Source organism: Penicillium macrosclerotiorum, assembly GCF_028827735.1.
Source record: "Penicillium macrosclerotiorum strain IBT 26536 chromosome Unknown utg000008l_segment0_segment0, whole genome shotgun sequence".
Taxonomy (NCBI): domain Eukaryota; kingdom Fungi; phylum Ascomycota; class Eurotiomycetes; order Eurotiales; family Aspergillaceae; genus Penicillium; species Penicillium macrosclerotiorum.
This window is the reverse complement of record NW_026643087.1, coordinates 1,333,842-1,350,360: the sequence shown is the minus strand read 5'-3', so window position 1 is coordinate 1,350,360 and position 16,519 is coordinate 1,333,842. Positions and strand designations below refer to the sequence as shown.

The 16,519-nt window shown below is 52.8% G+C and overlaps 4 protein-coding genes across 4 annotated transcripts; 3 read left to right on the top strand and 1 right to left on the bottom strand.

Annotated features, from left to right (window-relative positions):
* Window positions 1-106: 106 nt before the first annotated feature.
* On the top strand, window positions 107-2,824 carry N7462_008688 (condensin subunit BRN1; the record flags this gene model as incomplete). The annotated part of the gene is made up of 3 exons (XM_057080403.1): window positions 107-180; window positions 243-804; window positions 866-2,824. Coding segments are annotated over 3 exons (2,595 nt in total), but the record flags the coding sequence as incomplete, so codon positions are not given.
* Window positions 2,825-3,778: 954 nt separating this feature from the next.
* Window positions 3,779-5,408, bottom strand: N7462_008687 (uncharacterized protein; the record flags this gene model as incomplete). The annotated part of the gene is made up of 3 exons (XM_057080402.1): window positions 3,779-4,336; window positions 4,410-4,877; window positions 4,950-5,408. The coding sequence occupies 3 exons, from the start codon at window positions 5,406-5,408 to the stop codon at window positions 3,779-3,781; spliced, it is 1,485 nt and encodes a 494-aa protein (XP_056930730.1).
* Window positions 5,409-8,430: 3,022 nt separating this feature from the next.
* N7462_008686 (C2H2 zinc finger protein) lies at window positions 8,431-12,248 on the top strand (the record flags this gene model as incomplete). The annotated part of the gene is made up of 6 exons (XM_057080401.1): window positions 8,431-8,620; window positions 8,741-8,745; window positions 8,830-9,036; window positions 9,899-10,293; window positions 10,417-11,708; window positions 11,755-12,248. 6 exons carry the CDS (start codon window positions 8,431-8,433, stop codon window positions 12,246-12,248), a joined length of 2,583 nt encoding a protein of 860 aa, XP_056930729.1.
* A 1,089-nt stretch (window positions 12,249-13,337) lies between these two features.
* N7462_008685 (uncharacterized protein) lies at window positions 13,338-14,094 on the top strand (the record flags this gene model as incomplete). Its single annotated transcript, XM_057080400.1, has 4 exons — window positions 13,338-13,412; window positions 13,491-13,580; window positions 13,710-13,734; window positions 13,907-14,094. The coding sequence occupies 4 exons, from the start codon at window positions 13,338-13,340 to the stop codon at window positions 14,092-14,094; spliced, it is 378 nt and encodes a 125-aa protein (XP_056930728.1).
* Window positions 14,095-16,519: the final 2,425 nt, after the last annotated feature.

Genomic DNA, 16,519 nt, shown 5'->3' with positions numbered 1-16,519 from the left:
TTGTTGACTTCCCATTGTTTGGGTCACCCCTCCTGCGACTGCCATCATTGACGACCATCACGACGCCAGCGCATCCTTTGATCCCCTGCTGGGGGCAACTGCAACCATGCCTCGTGTCGCAAATAAAGTCCATCGCCGCTCTGGCGGCGCCTCCACCCCTCACAAGAACTCTCCCATCAAGTATGTTCTTCGTGAAATCAACGCCTGGCAACGAGGGCCACGGGTAGCTAACTAGCCATCAGAATTCCCCTCAACGATGATATGGGAGAGAAAGCGGCCCGAAAGGAGGCCCGTCAAGCGCTCCATGACCGCCAAATGAACCAGATCAAGGCTGCAGTGAAGACGCCCATGCCCGCCCGTCGATACCGCGAAGGGAGCGACAGTCCCTCCACACCCCGAGGATCCAGCCATCGTGGTCGCGAAAGTGATGTTAGTGGCCGCGCAGTGACGCCGATGAAGCGTGTGCCTATTCTAGCCAACTTTGAGGAGTGGATGAAGATGGCTACTGATAATAAGATCAATGCCAATAATTCCTGGAACTTTGCGCTTATCGACTACTTCCACGACATGTCACTTTTGAAAGAGGGAGACGGAGTCAACTTCCAGAAGGCTAGTTGCACTCTTGATGGGTGTGTGAAGATCTACACGAGCCGTGTGGACAGTGTCGCGACCGAAACCGGTAAACTTCTGAGTGGGTTGGCTGATAGCCGTGACAAGCGAGGTCGCGAAACCGAGGCGGACGGGGAGGAGGGTGATGAGGATGACGACGGGGAAGAGGGAGGTGCTCGGAAATCGCGCAAGAAGGTATGTGACGATGAAAATAGCACCTTGAAGATATTTTAATTGACTTTGGGGTTTCCCCTAGACTCGTTCTCATGAGGCGACCTTGGCCCCCTCTTTCAACACATTACAACTGAAAAAGTTTGAGCTGGAGTTCGCTGTGGACCCGCTATTCAAGAAGGCCTCCGCGGACTTTGATGAGGGCGGTGCCAAGGGCTTGCTGCTGAATCACCTTGCTATCGATGGCCACGGAAGAATCGTCTTTGATAGTAGCGATGATGCGGTCGATGATAGTTCCAAGACTGCCGAAGGCGAGGACGAAAGACAGGGGACTGTGGATCCCGAATCGCAGGGCGATGACCAGTCAAAGCCCGCTCAAGTTCAGCCAAGTGATACTTTCGAAGAAGATCCAGACCTTGACCTTGCGACACTGGCAGCTCAGTTCTTCCCAGATCTAGATCGCCTCGGCGAGCAAGATATTTGCCCGTCTTTGAAAAACTTTGATCTAGGTGACCCCAGCGGGAATCTGGATATTCCTCTCCTGAAAGCCCCCGAGGAGTGGCGGCATGATAAGATCAACGAAGGTGGAGAGGAGGATCCGTCTGGTATCATGCTCGACGATGACAATGCAGTTGGATTCGATGACGACGATGCCACTCTGGCTGGATTTGACCTTAGTGGCGATACCGGCTTCGGTGATGGAGGAGAGGCTTGGGCGCGGGAGGCTGCCTTGGAGCCAATGCTCAAAGTTCACCGGCTTAGCCATGACGGGCAAGATGCTGATGGAGATGAGGAAATGGATGATGAAGATGCGTATGCCATTTCCATGTCGCATCAGCCAAGCAAACAGGACCATGAGAATATTTTGAGCTACTTCGATAACGCGCTTCAGAAGAATTGGGCAGGTCCAGAACACTGGAAGATTCGGAGGATTAAGGATACCACCGCCAGCAATACAAATACCGCTCCCAAGCAACGCAAAGAAAAGGAGCCCTTCGAGATCGATTTCTCTGCTCCTCTTGACCCTGCTATTGCCGAGTTGATCTATACACCTGCCAGCTCCAACTCTGCGATATCCATCCCTAAGACCCAATGGAAGACGAAGGGACGCAACCTTTTGCCCGATGATAAGCATTTCAACTCGCGACAGCTACTCCGCTTATTCTTGAAACCAAAGGCTCGCATGGGCTCAAGAAAACTGCTGAGCCGACACACTGTTGCACGACCAGAACAGACGTCTGGACATATCGACATGGACGAGGCCTTCTGGGCGAACCATAAGACCGAAGATACCTCCGCCGAGGACGGTGTTGGTGGTGCTTATGATGCTAACTTTTTCGCCGATGATGATGGACTGGCCTTCCCGAACGGCATGGATCTTGATGACGACGACGACAATCTGCCATTTGCTGATGCGCGGGAGATGTTGTCTCCACCAACGGACGGACGTCCTGTGACATCGGCCGGCGAAGGAAACGCTACAGGCTTGACTGCCCTTTTGAACATGGTTGGGGCCACACCGGGCCGGGGTGGTGCGGGTGGTTATGGATCACAATTGGTGACCCAAGGTGGACGCCGGGCACGACCAGACTATGTTAATTACGCCCGTGTGGCCAAGAAGGTTGACGTGCGACGACTGAAGGTCGAGATGTGGAAGGGCATGGGTGAGCGCCTTATCGCTGCCACTGACTTCGCGTCGGCATCGCAGCCCGGAGCGGTGTCGAGTGATGCTCCTGTTGAGCCCGAGACTGAGCCCGAGACACCTGTTCCGCCAACCCCACAGCAGAGCAGCCCAGAACTGCCCTCCGACTCCAAGCCAGAAGGCCGGTTGCGATTCACACAGATCATGAACAACCTGAAGGCGGTCTACCCGGCCGAGACCCTGCGTGATATCAGTACCTCCTTCGGCTTCATTTGCCTGCTCCACCTAGCCAACGAGCAAGGTCTTGTTCTCGAGAGCGATGTGGCCAAGATTGCAAGTGGCGCTAGCAGCTTGGAGGAGATCTTTGTGAGCCGTGATACCCACGCCATCCTGGAGGAGGCGATGTAAGTCAATTGTTTGTTTTTGCATGTACAGTCTCCGCCGTCGGGTTAGAGCATCTTCGAGGGAACAATCTTGGTCATGAATGACGGACAGAATGGGGGTCTTGAATTTGGTAGATCCCTATGGAGTTGGGTGGTTTTTGTATTCTCTGCAGAGTGGCGCTTCGGTCTTATTTGCTTCTCTTCCGGCTGTCTTCTCGTCCTTACTATGAAAGACTTTTTGCATTCACGTTCATTCTGCGTAGATGTAGGATTAAAGTGATGGACTCAACATGTGCAGACTACAGGCATCGTAACAAAGCAAGCTATGACATTGGCATGGCTATCTCTGCCGATCTGCCCATGACCTATGTACCCCCTTGCGGCCCACTTGTATACCCGTATAAAGGAGACGCTACAGCCAAACTTTTAGATGTGGAAAAGATCTTAACTTTAGGCCAATTGCGAAAGGAATAGTTTCAAGATATGTACGAAGGTGTCATTATTGACTACCTCTCCCGTATAGTTCACGATAAACAAGCTAGAGGAGATCGTAAATACAAAGCATAAACACAACGAAAAAAAATAAAATAAGATAACAAGGGGAACGAATGCAAGCCTCAAAACAAAATGAGGTTTAGGTATCTGTATCTGCTCCAGGAAGACAGCAAAAATTAAACTCCAGCCACGCCCGCCGTGCGCACCAAGGACCAGCCAGAGGCTACTCCCCTCCAGGCAAAGAAATTAGACCAGGATCCGGGAATCAGAAGTGTATGTTCATAAAGATTCACCAAGCACTGGGCTAGGTGATTTTTTTTTTGCGTGATTTTCCTATTTTTTTTGGGAGGGAATATGGGGGAAGGTGGATTATCTGGCTTTTGAAACAAGCAGCCCGAGCCCTGTCATTCACAACCCTAGTCGTACACCGCGTCAATCCACTCCATCGCCTCCCATTTTCCAAGAGCCCGGAAGCCAATTAATTGTGGGGAGGCGGGTACATGGGGACCATTGGGCTAGCATACGCGCCGGGGATCGGCACAGACCCGTAGCTAGCCTCGCCTGGGGCAGCGGCCATGTGGTCATTCTCAGTCTGGGTTTGGTCAGGCGGGGAGACGGAGCGAGCAGGCACGGGCGCGCTGAACTCTTCTTGGGCAGCTTTGGGTGTTGGGTGCTGGATGCGGATGGGAGGTGCTTGTAGCTGGAAGGTGGGCTTGGGCTTGGTGGGCGAGGCAGGCGTGGCATACTGGGTTGTTGGCATCTCGCCCTTCTCAGCAGTTGGGTATGGCTCAACCGGGTGGGCTGCGTAGAAGGGGGATTTGGGTGGGTAAGGTGCAAAGCCAGGGAAGCCGGGCGTATTTGGTGCCGACTGCATACGCAGATGGGCGAGGTAGAGATCAGAACGGGCCTTGTCGCGGGTGTCCATTGCTTTCATCAGCTTGCGCTTGGACCAGAGCCGGTAGGCGACGAAGGCATAAATCAAGAGGACGATGAGCTCGATGACAACTTCGATGATGGCGCAGACGAGGCCCCAGTCCTGGGAAGGATTGTTAATACATGAGAAGTGGAGGAGTCTTGACGACGGGGGGATGGAAGACAAGAAAACTTACCTGAAGACGACAGAGAAGTGCATAGTCGATCTGATCGTGATAGAGCTCCTCACGCGTATTCTGCGCGCAGGACCACCCCCACAGATCCTTACTGTTGCCAGAGGATTTGGAGTGCTGATAGATTCCTGCCGCAACAATCCACATGATAAAATCGAAGACGAAAAAACCGATCGTGAACGTCGAGTAGTAGACAGCCGTCTTTTCCGCACGCTTGTGACCGCCTTTATAGTAGCCCCAAAAGACGATCAAACAGGCAAAGAGTGAGACACAAGCCATGGCCAGAAGTAGATACTGCGCCCATGGATTGGTACCTTCTGCCCAGGCGGGAAGACTGTTGCGAGTCGGCAGGGACTTGGTTGCATTGAAAACGGTCAAAGTCACTGCCAAAAGAGACAGTACGATCAGACTACAGCCGAAGTTGACGAAGCGAAGGAAGACCTTCGCTATGCGGACGCGGAGTTTGATTCTCTAAGGGGGATGTTAGTCAGAAATATTCCCATTGGCTCGGTATCAGCGCCTGTGGCACTTTTATGTTCTTACCATGTCGCGAGCATTGTGTTTCTTGCTAGTCGCCTCTTGTTTCTCAAGCATATACTCCTCCCGGAAAGTTGGGCTGAGGGGGTTCAGCGACTTTGCCGTATTTGGAACCTTTAACCCTGGTGGTAGCGGCGACGCTAGTGGTGAATAGAGAGGCCGCTCGACGGCTACGTGCGGGGTGTTCACATAGCCAAAGCCAACATCTCCAACTCCGCCTGTCCTGGGTGGATCGGCGAAAGGTGACCTGGGCTGGTCGATGGGCGAGTGAACCGTCGTGGCCTCGGCAAATCTAGCTGTGCGCGGACTCTTCAGCGAGGCACCATTGCTCTCGGAAGAACTGCGGGTCTGCTGAGTGGTGGGTTGTAGTGGAATATCTCCCATTCCGCTGTGATACGACGCCCGGGTGATATCGTGGGGTTCGGTGGGATGTTCCATTCGGGGGGAGTCGCTGGCGTTTGACATTGTTGCGATAGACCAGAGACGAGTTATGAGGAATTAAACAGAAAACAATGCAGTCAAGAGAGCCAGCTCTTGATTATATTCCGGCCAGAGAAGATCCGGGTTGGAGGGTTCGAACTCTGTAAATTAAGAGCCCGATTCCAACAAAATTGCCTGCGGAGACCCCAACGTAAATGGGACAACGACTTGAAGCTTGATATTCAACCAGTTGATCAGATATCGCCTTCTTGGATATAGACCGTGTGCGAGACCTGCGTGCACGGAATATACGGGGATTGGAAGAAGGCGGAAAAAAAAAATAAGAAGCCAAGGCGAAGCGATGGTGATGCTCAAGAAGAGAAAGACATCTGAAGATGGGCAGAGCCGGCCATGGGCACTTTGAATATCAATCAAGGTGGGAGACCGACTGGACAGATGCAAGAGGGGGGCTGCTGCAGGCCTTGGGCAGCTCATCACTCGTGGGCGAAGTAAGCGCCGAGAATAGGATCGTGCAGGGCAAACTCCAGGTCGTGATTGGCGATGCCAAGCTCTTCACGGTCGCAGGATGCAGAGACATATCCTCGCCAGCCGTCCATTGTAAGGTCTGACTGGCGGACGAGAGAGGACGAGCAAGGACGAGGGTGATCGGTCGAGCTTGTCACAGTGGATCCCTCAACCAGTCAGCAGGCCCGGAAGGCCCCGTTGCTCCTCACGATGCACGTCCATCACCTCCACCGGCGCCAACCCCCCGATCGACTGACCAACCACAGGCGATACAGAACCGCTCCCACGTCGGATCATTAAGAGAAGACCGGCCTAAATATGTGGGACGAAGGATGGAGGTGGGTGGAGGTGGAGTGTGGTGCAGGAGGGAAGAAGCAGGAAGAGAGGAAGTACTCTGTACGCCAATGGCCCCCCCCAATGGACCAAAATACCCGCCAACCCAAACACTCCACCATGGGAGTCAGTCACGACAGGGCCAATGTGGTCGGATACACCGGCTGCTTTTCCCGTCACATCTTCTGCACGCCTTGAGTTTTCGGCTCAGGACAGGGAGGTCTGTGCGTCTCAACAGGCTTGCCATACTCTCTGTGGGGCCTAGTTATTCCATTTATGATTCTAGGACAATTGCTCTTATGTATATCGATTCTCGAGACTCTTTATTTTGTCGAACGACATAGCTATACCCGAGATGATATCTTCCAATGGGCAGTATACTCATAGGGATATGCCTATTTTACAGAGGTCACGGTATATACTTCGGCTTCGTCTCGTAGCCAGTAGCGGGACCCATAACTATAGAATTTAGAATACTAGACGGGTCGTCCAGCGTAAGAAAATGGCACTCTTAATATCATAAATGAGGACCAAGTTCCATTGAATAACCATAGCTAACTATAGCTAACTCCTACTCTCGAGACCCAAGTCTGTCTACAGAACACCCCTCACGGTCGACTTCCCCCTCCCCCATTTTTTTACCCGCCGAACCTTCTGCACGGACGGAGAACGGTATCACCAATGCATAGCTTGTTCGACCTGGCGCTTTGCTAAAAATACACAATCTCCAACCACACCATTGGTGGCACGGTGTGATGCAGGGGGATAATAAGAGGATTAGGGGCTAACCTGCCCGAGCTACTAGAGCCAACCCTAGAGTTGGCCATGCAAACTGAAGGTATCGAAGCCGTAGTGACAGTTTCGGTGGCGCCCGACAGATATCTTTTTTCTAGCGCAATCAAGATGATACTGGTGGTGGCATAGATGGAGCGACTCGCTCTGTTCTAGAGATCGTGCTTTGCATATTTTCTCGACTTGTTTCGCTATCCACCAACAAGATATGCAAGTGGTTGGACGACGCGGGAAAAGATAGGCCACCAATTGAGATTGATGCAGATGATACTCGAGCTAACAAAATATGAAAGGGGAGAAGAAAAAGAATTACGACATGGATGAGAGATAAGACACGTCCACGTACGAGTCCTATATTATAATCGACAAGAATCAAGAAATACCATCATGTCATGGCTGGTTCAATCTCAACTCAGCCTGGTCGATTGTTGGCCTGTTCCTGGTTTCTGGGGAAACAACACTAGACACACACTAACCTTTGACTGAAGACTTGCCCCACCCAACAGATTGCGAAAAATGATTCTATCGGAGATATGCTTTTGAACTAATTTGTTGGGAGGGTCCTATCCACGGAAGTGGTAAGGCTGTAACCGACTCGAGTCCAAACAGGTAGCTAAATGATCGTGGCAACGGTCCTTTTCTCATCTAGCGCTTCCCATCCTTTATGAACGATCGCGACCAGAACAGGAGTCGCGTGCTTAGCTATTTTAGAGTAGTCTAGCCCTGACCGAGAGTCTCGAAGTTAGCATGGGGAATTATGGCGCGCTTCAGCCTCGATCCAGGATCGAGTGAGGCGGTGTGAGGCCGGCAGTCGCTCAGTGCGCGCTGCACTCTGGCCCGTTCTGCATTGTTGGCTGCTTTATGCGAGACTTGATACGTGAAGCTGCAAGGAGGGGGATCAGAGAATATGGTTCGATACATCACAGCCTATCATCACAGACGAAGGAAAAGGAGACACATGGAGGCGTGGAGTAACATGGCGATATCGTGCCCTGTAGATACATCTGGGATCCACGCTGGGGTTGACAGCTTCACCCCTATCCTACACATCTCCTGGATCGTCAAGGATCCTCAGTCGAGCCGAGAAAGGGCTGTCTTACACGAACATTAAGTCATCGATCTACAAAATTGCAGGGCTCGTCACCAGCTGTGCATAATTGAAATCCTGTGACGTCCTACTCCCCGCCGAATGATTGCGGCTGAATTGTCATACCGGAGCCGCATAGTTAGACGGTGGCCCCTTCTCCGTTCTCTGGGGTGCCTTAGGGCTAATGGAGATGGTCTTCGATCTCACGCAAGGAGATTTTCAGCCCTCCATCAGGGTTCGGAGGCCATGGGAAGGGAAGGTTGGTGGATATGACTGGTCCATGTCGCCAGGTGAACCATAGCTTCCCCACCTCTACAGACATCGAGTCCAATGGAATTCATTTTCCTGCTCGTCATTCTAGAAGGGAAACCGACAGCTCCCCTAGGCTGTTTTGGGATGAGCAGACCGTATCGCGAGAGGGTCTTCGTGGATGGACGGGCTGCACAGCCAGATAAATGGGCCCGGTTTCGTGTTGCTCTGCAGATCGCCGATGACGAACAAGCCCCCGGGGCCCCGTCGGGTTCGGGCGCTATGTGAAACAAGGCGGTGCAGGGTGCCACCAGGCGATCTCGGCGGACTCGGTGGTCTTTAATTGTGGTCAGGTTTGAACCTGCAGTATATTCTTTAACTTGGTCGCTAGTTGAAGTATGTCAGGGGACTCGAGGGCGAGAGTTCTATTAGAGGAGACCCGCGCCAAGAGTGAAAGCAATGCTGTGCTGTCCGAACTAGCACGAACCACGGGCGCCAGCCGATCTACCGGATCGTCAACGACCAGATTGGGCGAGCGGCATATTTTTGGAGCGGATTGACATGGTGGTTCCTCGGGTTGTTCAGGGTGACACCGCACATCTCATTGTCCAAGCCCGGTTGCCACTGTGGTGGAGAGAGAGAGAGAGAGAGAGAGGCAAGAAGGATGGAGTGGGCAAGATCAATTGGGTAAGAGGGGTTGGGATTTGATTGGCGGGACTGTTCAGTTGGCAACGAGTCACGCAGTCCTGTGTACACAGCCGGAGGTACTTACGCCAATCCTACCTCAGAACACTAAGAATATACCCCGTTTACGACTGTATTCTTGTATCGGGAGGTTGAAGGACGTGAAGTATGCCAAGTCCGGAGTCGAACCGGACGAAGCAACTAGAAACCCCGGAATAGCTGCTTTCAACCCTTGAGGGGGCCTTTTGGGATTCAGCCCCATCGAAGAACACGAGTTCTCCAGCCAACCCATCACTACGCCGAACCGACTGCGGAGGACGGAGTACAGAGATACTTCAGGAGAAGGAATGCTCGTGCTGGATGACCAGCCACACGCGCTAGCGGGCTACACAGCCTCAATCTTATCGAGGTCGAAAATACCTGTGTCCGCATAGTCGATTGCGGGAGAGCGCAGGTACTGGATACCTACCCCCCGGTCAGGGTCAATTTCCCAAGAGCCTCGACCGTCACCGCCGACCCGTTGTTACCCACCAGACCAAAACCGCACCAAACGATACCGTACACCGTCCGGGCCCTGTTCGGTACCAGGAGGATACCCGCGTCTCCACGCCCGTGGCTGGGTACTGACATACGGGGCAATTCTGCCCATACTCCCCCGAAACGCCGTTTCCCCCGTGCCCGGTTTCCTTGGAGTTTCTCTGGTTTCTGGTTTCTGGTTTCTGGCCAACCTCAATCTTCATCTGTCCTCATTCTCTCCCCTAGTTCTCGCGGATCGTGTTGAAGGCAACGTGCCATCGCGCCTGGTTCCTCGGTTAATTAGACCGAGTACCCGGACTGGATCCCCCCCCCCCCCCCCCGTTTCTAGATCCTCTCCCTATCGACCCGCCTGTTTATCGTTGTTCTGTACTGGTTCCTGCGCCTGCAACACCCGCCACGGTTCCAAACTTCTCCCTCAACCTTCAGCCTTCCCTCATGGCCCGACGCCATTGATGCGCAACCAATCTCGTCCATCTTTCCGCCGATTGCTCTTTTTTTGACCTCGAGGCCTAAGCCCCCTCTTCCCTCCTTTGGACTTTCCGGGTGGATCATCTTCGGGCCTGACAAGGGCAAAGCTGAAACCAACCTCGTCAGCTTGCGCCACACTCGGCTTCCTGGTGAGAGAGAAACGCCCCACACGCCCTGGAACTTCGCTCTCACCAACTCTCTCTTCGTCGTTGCCCCCCCCCTCTCTGCCGCTCCCTCCCCGAAATACCTGCTCTTGTGCAGCGCCGGAATCGAATAGGCTGAAGTCGGTTGGGCTCTCCTTGCTCCTTCCCCTCCCCCTCCTCTCCCTCCGTCTTCCTACTCCTTTCTCATCCATCTCTAACATGACCGTGGAAATAGCCGTTGCTTTGGTTCGAGCACCCATCGCGGTTGGCGCAAATCCTTCTGCCTCCATGGCGGCATTGATGCACTCGACCAACGAGCCTGTCGCCGTTTCAAACCCCATCACCGGCCCCCGGCCGCCATCGCCAGCCCAGAACCCATCTCATTCCTAAAACCACCATCCAAACCGGAATCCAATTTGAGCTCCATCGCCAGTGCCGGCTTGCACGTCTCGCGTTCCCAGCCCTCGCCGATGGCCAGTCCCACATCGGCGCCGGATCGACCGGCCGAGCAGGACGGGGATGCCGACCGCAACCGCTCCCAGGTGGCTCGGGAGGCATTGGGCGCCAGCGAGAAATCTCCGGGGCCCGCTATACATGAGCCCGCTATACACGAGCCCGCTATACACGAGCCCGCTGTGCACGCGTCCCCAGAACAGATGCAAGTAGACACGCACACAAATGATACGACCTCGGACCCATATGGATCGTCCGACCACCATCAACATTCGTTGATGCACACCTCCACCGTCGCCAGCCCAGGGCCCATCGAAGAGTCGGCATCACAAGACGGAGATCGGCCGCGCCCGCGGGCCGGTTCGGAAATCGAGCAGGACAGTAATAAGGCATTTTCGTATCCCATGCCCACCGGCGGCATTAATGATCCCCGTCGCGGCCTGAGTCTGCCTAACTCAGGGTATAACCGAGGCAGTCCACGCTCTCCTTCAGCCAAGAAACATCGCTGCCCGTATTGCGCCACCGAATTCACTAGGCAACATAACCTTAAAAGCCATCTTCTGACGCATAGCCAAGAAAAACCATTTGTCTGCCAGACGTGCCAATCTCGCTTCCGCCGACTCCACGATTTGAAACGACACACGAAACTGCATACGGGGGAGCGGCCCCATATCTGCCCTAAGTGTGGACGACGTTTCGCTCGCGGCGATGCACTCGCGCGGCACAACAAAGGTCAAGGTGGATGCGCCGGTCGCCGAGCAAGCATGGGAAGCTTTGCCCCAGAGGACGACTATCCAGATGGCCAGCACCCGGACGACACAATGGATGGCTTGGTGTATGCGGAGCCCGAGCGAATGGACGAGGAGGACGAGCGGAGGCTCAACATGCCAAGCATTCGCAAGCATGATGCGGATCCCTTGCCTCGATCCGATTCTCTCCACGTTCGCCAACCTTCTACATATCCGCCGATTGCCGCCAATCGTGGACTCTTCCCACCTCCCGGCACCCATGGCGGCTCGAGTACCTCATCAGTGGCGACATCACAACCTGGAAACTTGACCTTCCCGCCGGCAGGTCATCCATCTGGTACCTCTATTTTCAACCCTGCGACGACTGCCAGCGAAAGTTCGAAGCCCCTCTCGCCCAATGCCTTGTCGCACCATGATGCGGGTGTCCCGCCGCATCGCGCACACTCCCCAGGAATGGGCCAGTCCTTGCCACACCCGCAAGCCCCGTATAGTCGGGGCAGCCAATCGTCAACACATGGGCCCCCCCGGACTGGGTCTACCGCCTCCCCAGCCTGGAGCACCACAACTTCCTCCGCCTGTCATCAGCTCCCCCGATGCGCGATTCTCCCTACAGGCCACCGCGAAGCACACACCATCCCACAGCCACTCCAGCAGCCACGGTCTACCACCTCCCCCCAAACTTGCATCCGACGGACCCGATCTCAGCGAAACTGATAAGCTATGGGCATATGTGCGATCCATGCATGATGAACTGACCGGCCTCCGGACCGAAGTTGCAGCTCTCCGCGCGCATATCGCCTCGACAAATGCCTCCATTGTGCCGCCCCCGATCGAGGCTAACCAGGCCAACTCAGGCCCGCGATAACCGTTTCTGTTACGCGGGTTGGTTTCTTCCTTGTTTGTACGATATGAGTGCTCTATTCTCCTCATCCAATTCTCTCTCACATCTGGGATTCGATTGTCGCTTCGCATTCCACCCATTCTGTTGATAAGCTTTTATACACCTTTGTTCGACCATCTTAGCCCTTCCAGGGAAAGAGTTGAATATCTGACGCCCCCCTCATGATCACCGTCCCGACAGTTGCCGGCGTTGGTGGCATTTCTTCTTTTTGAACTATTTTCTGTCTCTTCAGGGCCTGTTTAGCCTCTTCATATTTCCTTTTCTTCTGATTTCATGGTTCTTGGTATAGCCCTTATTTTCCTAGTGTCTTCTTCTCCCATCTTTTGATCTCATATTGGCTGAGGCCTGGGAACCGATCTGCAAGGTGTTTTTTTGTTTGTTTCTTCCTGGATCAACAGAAGGAGTTTGGCGTCCCCAAAACTGGATGTATTGACAGGATCCCGGATCCCAATGGGCCGGGTTTATTATTGACCTTTTTTCTAATCTGGACCAAGTTTACCGATTTTCTGAGCCCCCTGTGACAAGCTATTCATGACTTTACATACCATGGCACATTTTTGATGGCCGGAGTCCACTTTATTTCCCTCTCTTATGTTTTCTCCTTTGCGGATATGTTTGGTGACTTCATTCTTGACTGATGCATGACGATGCTGGCCTGGAGTTAATTTCCTTGCTTTTGGAACCCTTCTCACCTCTTTCCTTCTCTTGTGTTGAGTTATTCCCACCTAGGTAGTGATAATATGCCCTATGCTTGCATGTGCCTTGTCTCCAATCTCGATTGAGCAAAACTCTTGATTTATCCGTATCGTAGCGCGAGTAGCAACCCTCAGTCTTTGGACGAGGAGTAGATAAATCACGTCGATTCACCCCTGTAGTGCCCGTGCAGCCCGTGCAGCCCGTGCAGCCCGTGGGAACCTCGGTGGTCCCCGCCGCATGGAGCCGAGGCCCCGCCGTCTTATAGACGCCACCCGCCCCCCTTACCCCAGCATTATCGATCATTGCTTGCACGATCATCATTCTCACGAACATACATCACAGAGATATCTGCCCCTCATGTCATCTGTAGCGCCCTCCAGATCCCTTCAGGCCTCCGCCTTAACCTTCTTGATCCTGTCCATTGGACACACGGTAAAATTTCACTCGCCTCTTAGGCGTCTCGTCACATGGGGTTGGAGCTGGAACTGATAAACCTGTGAATACTTACAGGTTCAAGGCACACAGTGGACGGCCGAAAAGTCTTTCAAGAACATTAAGGGCTCCAAGCCATGGACCTGCGGCACTCTGGGCTGGTATCAGGTACGTGTCTCCTCCAGATTGGGAAAGGGCCTTTCCCATCCGACAGGGTTTTTCGGGGCGGAGGCCATTCTCCACTGCATTCGCAACACTGGAGAAAAACAATTGAATCTTTTTCTAACCCGCGAATAGGGAGGCGCGTTTCTTCTCATGACTAGTACGTACCTTGTCCTATCTTGTCTGCATCGACAACCCCGAATCTATCTAGACCCCCAAATCCGCCCCCTCCCCCTCTGGGACGACCCTATTGTCCCCCATTGCACCATATTTTCCAGTCTCCTTTGAAGTTCCATCTCAAACCTACTGTGAGCATTCTTAACCAAACCCAGGTATTATCCACTACCAGTGGTCCAATAACCCCGCAGCTCTCAACGACCCGCTCAACAAGGCCATTGCCGGCATTGTCAATGCTATTCTCTGGGCTAGCTCGGCCTGGTACGCCAAGATGGGTGTTAAAGATAATTGCGTGGCGGTGGGCCTCTCTGCAGCCCTGCAGGCATACTCTGTCTTCCTGTAAAGAGGGGAACGAGAGAGGACTGCAGGAACGGCTTCCGGACTTTATTCGGACGTGTGCTTGGTGGCTTGCGTGGCGTGGCCAAGAGTGTCCTGGATTGTTAAAATGTATATTTTTCCACCTATATTGGAATGCTAAATTAATTCTTCCCTGTGGTTGCTTGCGTTTCTCGTCTTGCTTTAAACTGCCGAATCTTCCCAGTTGAGAATGTCTCATTAGGGCAAGCCTCATTCCGCACGACGACTTCCACTGCAAGAACCGAAACATGATACGGGGCATCACCCTGAAACACGACGTAATGCTTTCCACCACAATTACAGAATTTTTATCCAGCAAGATTGTGCGGGAGTGCGTGCATAGGCCGCCGAACATAGAATTTCTGGTGGCCCGAGACGGAGCAATGAGCCGGTCTTCTACATCATGGAAAAACCTAGAACATCAGAACACCGATTACCTGGGAGTCTGGAGAAAATCGATAGATGGGCAGGGTCTAATATCCGCTCTAGACTCGCATGTGCTGCTGGAATAAAACTTGAGACCCACTTTTTCGGCATCTGGGGATGGATTTCGGCTCCACCTTACTTTGTGTTCGCCATGCTACTTATGTACCATGGACAGCTTTGTATGTTACGTCCAGGGACCAGGGATGTTCCGGCTCCACTTAAATGAACCCTGAGAGACCTCTTGGGCCCACGGAGAAGGGGCTCCGAGAATAGTATTTCCATCAAGAATAACCGTAAATGCGCAGACTCTGGTCCAATTGATATTGCGGGGCATCCCCTTGTCTGCATCTTCAAAAAAAGCCGTCAATCGGGGAAAAGACTAAACCGGGATTGATCATGTTTCATGGCCCTGAACTGGGGATAAGCCCTCTCCGCCGGGTCCAGCCTGTCCCATATAGCCCTGCCCTGCCTTCCACCCAGGGGAGAAGTACAGCTTGTTTTGCACCTCGTTCCGTCTCCTCTGTCGTCGCCTAGGCGGACTTGATAAAAAGAACGGGTCCGGCCTGATGACATCCACAAAGTATGACTTCATTTCGAAGACAGCTGGGAATGCGACTGTCCCCTCTCCAATTGGAGGCTCACCATTGGGGAACACCGGCGGAGAACAGGTAGGGCAGTTGAAAAGTGGACAGTGAAAGCTTTGACTCAAATCTCTTTTTGTAGAACCATGCCAATTGTGGCCAAGTGGTTGTGATAGTGACCGCAATATTCACAATAGTGACTACTATCATCGTGGTTCTTCGTATCATCTCCCGCGTTTTCATCTTGCGACGGCCCGGGGCAGACGACTTATTAATTGTCGCAGCCACCGCAGTAACCATAGCAAACGTTATTTGCATCGATATAGGTATGACTCCTAGGAATCATGATATACGCATGGTATAATCACACAGGCTGATCCCCAATAGGTGTCAAGTATGGAACTGGGAGGCACGAAAGCACCATCTCCATCTCAGACAACGAAATTTCCATCAAGGCACGTTCTACTATCGACGTCTTAGTAAACTCACTGTTTATTCATTAGTTAATGCGAATACAGTACCGGCTTGTTGCACACCTTTTATACACGCTCGGAACAGTTCTGGTTAAATGCTCGCTTTTAATCCTATACCTTCGTCTATTTCCACATCTTCGATGGCAGTTCATCATAACCATCATTTTGATTATCGCCATGGGGGTAGCATTCATTCTGGCTGCGTGTTTCAGATGCAACCCGATTGGTGCCGTGTGGAATCCGTGGAACTACGAAATAAATAGTTTTACCTGCTTCCCAGCATTACCATTTTGGATATCTTTTGGCTCACTATTTCTGGCATCGGATATCGTGGTCCTAATCCTTCCGATGAGAACAATCCTGGGTACATTCATCCTACATGGCCATGGCACGATAAGTGAACCTGCAATATGCTGACAACATCACAGGCCTCCACATCTCGTGGCGCAAGAAAGCAGTAGTGGTTTTTCTTCTCTCCCTTGGTGCCTTGTAAGAGACTCAATCCCATCAACGAGGTATCTATGCTCATCAGACGCCAGTGCATGTGTGGCCGGAATCGTTCGCCTAGTCTACGTGATCAAGCTCTACACAGCCGAAGATGCATCCTGGAACACTGCGTTCGTGTCGATCTCGTCCACAATCGAAATATGCTGTGCTGTCATGGCCGCAAGTCTCCCTTCCACCAGAGTATTCGTCGATCGGCTTTTCCCAAATCTCTTCCGCAGCACTATTCAAGCGACGAGCCATACGAACAGGGCCTATTGGTCACAGCAGCGCGTGACTGGTGCGACATATGGCTCAAACCGGCAATATCAAGTTCACATTCCCATGGCCGGGCTTCTTGACAAACCTGAATCGCGCCATACTATCACGAGGGAGTTTGAGATAGAAATTGCCATTTCGCCGGGTACTAGTTTGGAGAATGGTCGTT